Raw genomic sequence first — 5,913 nt, 5'->3', positions numbered from 1 at the left:
AGATAATGAATAATTTCTATTAACAAAAGAAAATATTTTTAATTTAATTTTAATTTATTTTATAAAATCATAATAATTTCGAACTTTATTTTTTCAATTGAAGTTACTTAATTTTCTCACTTTTAGACATGTTATTCCCGATTGAAAAATATTTCAATTGAAATTAATGGGGTATTTTCTCACTTTCAACAACAAATTATTCCTGCTTAAAAGAATATTCATTTTCAATTAATGGGTTTTAAACTCAAAACCTAAAAATTATATTTTAACCTTCTTACCATTTCACTATAATTTTAACTTATATATTGAAGTGTGAAAAAAATATAATAATAATTAAACAATTATATATAAAGAAAAAGTGACAGTATCAGTATGAAACAACTATTGATGATAATAAATTAAATTTAATCAAATATACATCATTAATTCAAATCTATTAAAATTATTAAGCTAAATTTTAATTAAAATAAAAAAAGTTTATAGATTTTAAAGTCAACCTTCTTTTAACACATGAGATTCCTCATTGTGTATAAACAAAACTCACTTTCATAAATTTAAATGAAATTCAATAATAAAACAAGTTAAAGTAAAGTTAAGAATTAAATTAAAACCAATTAAGAATCATAATATAAATATATAAGTATAGAAAGACCTAATCATAAACTTCTAAAACAAAGAAATTCTGATTTAAACATTTTACATTTCACTTCTATTTAGTCATTTATTTATTATTATAATAATAAATGTTACTCTTGTTCATAATTTTTTACGTTTAATTTCAGTCGTTGACTCGTAGGATTCCAGATCCTACGTTTAGACTGGGCCCTTCTATTAACATAAACTTTAAGACGCAATTGATCATTTTGGTTGGCGTTGCTGGCCAGAACAAAAGCATTTCAAGCATGAAGAAGAGCGAAATGACAGTGTTAAGTGCCTGTCCTATTCACCAATCACCTTTCCAACTTGAATTCTCTTTTCCTATTATTCTAATAGCTGAAGACGCATCACTTCCAAACTTCCATTATCATGAATCTCGCGTTGCAACATTCACTACTACTTCCCCTAACAAACAAACTGCAGTTAAAAGGGTATATATATAATATATGTTTTAAGGTTTGGATCCCCGTCCTTGAAACAATACCAAAATTACATCAGGGAATAAATTCATAGGCCACCATGACTCGCTCGTTCAACTTTCTACCCATGCTCCTCTTGCTTACTTTATCAGCCCTGGCTGTCCAAGAAATTTCAGCTGCACCTTCCTGCACTGAAGTTGCCATAGAATTACTCCCATGCCTCAGCTTCCTGTCTGGCAACGGTGCTGCAGATGTTCCATCGCGGGCATGCTGTTTGGGTGCTCAAACTATTGCTTACGAAGCACAGACCAAAGATGACCGACGGGCTATATGCGAGTGCCTTGTTAATGCATTAGCAAATATTGGCACATCTGACTCCTTCACTGCGCGGATACCTTTAATTGCTACCCAATGCGGTGTTGTTGTTTCTCTTCCGCCAATTACCGGCGACAAAGATTATTGTTCCAAGTACCAATCTCTTCTTCTTCTTTTTTTTCCATCTTTCATTCATCAGTGTTTTCAACGTTTAAGGCCACATTGATTTGAGTTTTCTTCTTGCAGGCTCTTCCCTTGACTTCGTTTGATATACCATTGTGTTGTGCCACACTAGGGAAGATATTAATTATATCTAGCTCAATCCATCATCCTTTAAATTTCTTAAAGTAATTTACATTGTACTTAATGAATAACAAATCCTACTTGTGGACAAATAAGATCATACATGATGTTAATGTGAAATCATACTTTCTTCGTTGCTCTTTTTTCCGTTTCTGTATTTGAAATCACCCATGTAGTATAGAAAACTTCAAAATAACTTAAATTTACTCGGGAAATAAACTTGGAATGAGGAAAAACTATGCATATATCTGTTTGGAATAATGCGCTATATGATAAAAACTGTTAATCAGCTGTCTTCAGCTGTAAAATCAGGCTCGGCTGGTTTTTGAGGAAGAAGTGGTGGTAATCTTTGAGGCAGCCTGGTGCTTTGCGAACCATTTTTCCGCAAGGTTCGCAATGCATTGGCAGCAAACTTTGATGCATAAAGAGTGGCTCCGAGACTTGGCGAGGTTCCGGACTCTTTTGCCAAAGCATTCTGCAGCTTATCCTCTGCTTCACGAAGGGATTTCATAAGCTTCCTCTTGCTGTACCGGCGCCATGCCGCTTGTATAAAAGATGCTGCCCAAGTCTGCCATTGCACAGAGTAGAACCTGAAAATAAAGTTTACTTGAGGTAAGTATTCGAATTGGTAATTATGGAAGCGAATGCATTTCTTCTAGACTTACTTGAAAGTGTGCTGGAACTGCTTGCTGTGAAGACGACGGAACTGGGAGGCAACGAACTTCAAGTCATCAGCCATTAAAGCAAAGGCTTCAACTTCAGTTAAGGCCTGCACGGTTCTAGTTGAGATAGGTAGGTTGGATGAGGACCGGAGATCCAAGGCCCATGTAAGAAGATGATCTCCACAAAAATCACCAGCCTTGAGATGAACTGCATTGAAGAAGCCGGTTCTTCCACCGTTGGTGGTCGTACTTGTTAGATTTCCTCGGATGATAAACAGCATCTCTTCTACTGGATCCCCTTCTCGGACGATGTAGCTCTTGTCGGTGTAAAGCGCCGGCTTGAGATGATCACACATTGCATCTAACAGTCTCTCATCCATTTTTTCAAACATTGGCACCTAAAAGGAAAATCTATAGGTTAATAATCTTTGACGTAAATGTGCATGCTCATTTCATAAGATGGATATTATTAGGAACGCACTCACTCTCTTGAGAAGATCCAAGCAAACATGCCTCTTTATATCCCTCTTGAGATCTTTAGGAAGGTTGGAAACCAACGTCTCTTCTTCAACCCCTCTGGTTTCTTGCCATTTATACTGCTCATACTTCCTAATACGTTCCCTCAGGTTCTCAGGTAGCATTCGATGGGACATCCATTGTTCTGCATCTTGCCTTTTCACTCTCATTTCCTCGACTCTGACTCCGGTCGACTGCAGATATTTCTGGCAAAACGGAACAAGTAATGTTCAGGTACTATGAAAGAGTTAGCAACATGAAATAAAAATAAAAATAAAAACAATGATGATGAATTAAAAAACACCTGCATATTCCCAATAAGCAGTGAAAACAGAACCAGTCCAGCAATGGAGATCACGATAGCAAAGAGTATTTCCCACACAAAAGTGCTGGTTTTGAGATTTTGACCCAGAGAACTAAAATAAGAAAAGAATCTGTAAGTTAGCAAACTTTTCAAGAACTAAACTAGAGAGGTTCATTGTTTACAAACCTTAAATTACGCAAACCCCACCAAAAGCAGTAGAAGAATTTTTTTGGAAAATCCCAAGTTTCCACCACCCGTGAGTCAAGTGCATCGATGAATATACCGAAGTTGAAGGCCCTGGAATCCTTTATGTCATCAGGATTTATAAATGGGCATGAACTATTCAGCAAGTTCACTAATGTGGTGTTTATGGTCGTAGTGTGTTTATCACAGTACAATGCACTTTCTTCACCTTTGCCTATGGCATTGCGCCAGCAGCTGTCTTCTCGTTCTATTGAGAACAAGTACCAAAAGGCTCCTACTACATGACTGGCTAGCATATAGAGGAAGAGATTCAAAGCAGCTCCAGCCCACGCTGTTTCTGCAAGTATGCCAGAAGTTCTTGTAACTTCTTTGTAAAGAGGAAAGATTCGAATGATCCTCGGAACATACTGGACGAAAATAATGAATTCCAACAAGTCCTTTGTGACCAATGAAACCGAGCCTTTGATTGTTGGAGTTATAATTAAGATTACCACCTAAGCAAAACAAACACATTAGTGTTAAAGCAACAGAACCGTCATGATATTGTTCGAAACAAGTTTGATGTGTAACTTGAAGCTGAAGGAAATAAATTAGGTGCATCAAATACCTGTGGGAGTGGAAGAATTGCCAGAACATCAATGATGAAATACTTGGACAAGTATCTCTTCGCTATTGGCCAAAGATCCTCAATCAACTCACCCCTACCAAATACCCGGGACGACGGGGCGATAAACGCAGTGCAGAACTGAAAGATCATGTGAAGTATATAAAAGGCATCTATGAATGTTCGAAGCACGCTAGCTGTAATTTCCAATCTGTCATCCAAATTAAGGCATTTGCGACGGCCATCGACCACAGGGATGTAAAAGAACAAGGGATCCACAGCAAGAGCAATGGCACATGATAAAAGGAACATTTTGTTCCATGTCTGAAGAAACTGTCCCTGTGGATTAAGAATTCTCTTCTTGGAACCCAATGCCTTTGCCTTCTCAGTTGCCGGATTACTGCCCAAAGATCGGAAACTTATTGATTTCTTCAAGCTTCTAATCTTTTCAACACCCTTCTCAAACACTCCCTGGAGACGCTCCATAAATGCATTCAATGATTGTCCAACTTCCATTTGAAACAATCCATCATCTAAATTCCAATCTTGGAACCTGGATTTGAAACAAGTTAAGACTAGTCGTAATTTCTTAGTATTCAAGAAAAGGCAACGATCAAACCATGTGAATTGGTCCACAGTTTCCAAACAGGGCCTTATTGTTGACTACTATTCATATGTTCATGCTAGGATTTGTACTATATACTTGGAATATGTCAATAATTCTAAAGTTAAACCGATGAAAACAAAACAAACAAAACAGGAACTGTCTACAAACCTTACAAATCTTTATCGCCGGAGATTCATGAATTCGTTCAAGTTATGTGGCGGTTTCTTCAAGTTTAATAAATTCAAACCTTTTGAGATCAGTAGTTTAAAAATCTAGTCCTATAATCCAGGCCCTGCCAAACAAAACCAAACTTCACATCAGATTATTAGCAAAACCTCATATTATTAATATCCATTAAACATAAAAAGTAGATCATTGGTTTATCTAGAAAATCTTTTAGTATAAAACATAAACTTCAACTTGTGCCATGATTACAATCTACTTTACCTAACCTGCACAGTATTTTAATTTTTTTTTTCTCAGAGTGTAAAACAAGTTACTGTTAATGTTCTTTCATTTTCCTCGTTTTCTTAATGGAGACCTGAGAGTATGAGGAAGAAAGCACTGAAAATCATGTCTACTTTAACTACGAAAATAATTTACGTAGAATATATTTTCAACAAAACAAAAATGGAAGAAGAACAAAATGAAGATCCAATAAAGACCATGATCATCAATCTCTCATAAATTCACGACAAAATTAGTTGACGAAAAAGAGAAGCAGCAGTCGTTGTTGTTACGTTGTTTTCTCTTCAAAACGAAGGGAGGGGGGAAGACTCACCTTAATGAAGTCAACACTCAAAAAATAAGTTTCATTTCATTTTTCGAAAATCCCGGTGACGGTAAACTTGTTTAGGTAATTGGTTTCGAATATTTTCAGACAAACCAAACAAAAACCAGGGAGAGAGACAAAACAGAGCAACAGCCGTTTTGTATTTGATCTTATAAAGACTTAAAAGCAATGGAAAATGAAGGAGAAGATTCGTATTTAAAACGGGAAAACAAAAAGAAAAAAGTTCGTGGAGGGAGGGAGGGAGGGAGGGAGTTGTTAGTGACAGTTACTATCTGCAATTTTTAATGCCTTTTCAAAAAGAAAAAAAAGGGAGGGAAATATATATATACAAAATGAAAACCAAAAAAATGTAATCAAAAACAAAATTGGAAAACAGAGCGCAGAGGGGAAGACAAGTCAAGCCAAAAACTTCGCTGAAGCCTCTGAGAAATTGTATAGCGTAGCTTTTGGGGGGCATGACAAGTACCTTAAAAAAGTCATTTGGATTTATTTTTAAGTGAGACAACTTTACGGAAGCTTAGTTCGGTTA

At 36.2% G+C, this 5,913-nt stretch overlaps 2 protein-coding genes across 2 annotated transcripts; one reads left to right on the top strand and one right to left on the bottom strand.

The window, feature by feature from the left end:
• The first annotated feature begins 1,088 nt into the window (after positions 1–1,088).
• Positions 1,089–1,814, top strand: LOC108488179 (non-specific lipid-transfer protein-like). Its single transcript, XM_017792477.2, has 2 exons — positions 1,089–1,544; positions 1,638–1,814. The coding sequence occupies exons 1-2, from the start codon at positions 1,177–1,179 to the stop codon at positions 1,648–1,650; spliced, it is 381 nt and encodes a 126-aa protein (XP_017647966.1). The 5' UTR covers positions 1,089–1,176; the 3' UTR covers positions 1,651–1,814.
• On the bottom strand, positions 1,699–5,677 carry LOC108474358 (cyclic nucleotide-gated ion channel 1-like). The gene is made up of 8 exons (XM_053030899.1): positions 5,373–5,677; positions 4,760–4,883; positions 3,988–4,537; positions 3,363–3,874; positions 3,177–3,288; positions 2,842–3,078; positions 2,360–2,754; positions 1,699–2,284 (listed from the first exon to the last, which is right to left on the bottom strand). Exons 3-8 carry the CDS (start codon positions 4,498–4,500, stop codon positions 1,981–1,983), a joined length of 2,073 nt encoding a protein of 690 aa, XP_052886859.1. The 5' UTR covers positions 4,501–4,537; positions 4,760–4,883; positions 5,373–5,677; the 3' UTR covers positions 1,699–1,980.
• Between the last annotated feature and the right edge of the window lie 236 nt (positions 5,678–5,913).

Source organism: Gossypium arboreum, chromosome 7 (assembly GCF_025698485.1).
Source record: "Gossypium arboreum isolate Shixiya-1 chromosome 7, ASM2569848v2, whole genome shotgun sequence".
Taxonomy (NCBI): domain Eukaryota; kingdom Viridiplantae; phylum Streptophyta; class Magnoliopsida; order Malvales; family Malvaceae; genus Gossypium; species Gossypium arboreum.
The sequence above is the reverse complement of the archived record's forward strand: the minus strand, read 5'-3'. Positions and strand labels throughout refer to the sequence as shown.

What these genes read in the sequence shown, in the direction of transcription:
- LOC108474358 (XM_053030899.1), bottom strand. Translation starts at nt 4,500, where the DNA reads ATGGAAGTTGGACAATCATTGAATGCATTTATGGAGCGTCTCCAGGGA. An exon ending in TGGGGTTTGCGTAATTTAAG is followed by an intron (nt 3,289 to 3,362) that starts GTTTGTAAACAA and finishes TTCTTATTTTAG; the next exon opens with TTCTCTGGGTCAAAATCTCA. An exon ending in GCTTGGATCTTCTCAAGAGA is followed by an intron (nt 2,755 to 2,841) that starts GTGAGTGCGTTC and finishes TTTTCCTTTTAG; the next exon opens with GTGCCAATGTTTGAAAAAAT.
- LOC108488179 (XM_017792477.2), top strand. Translation starts at nt 1,177, where the DNA reads ATGACTCGCTCGTTCAACTTTCTACCCATGCTCCTCTTGCTTACTTTA.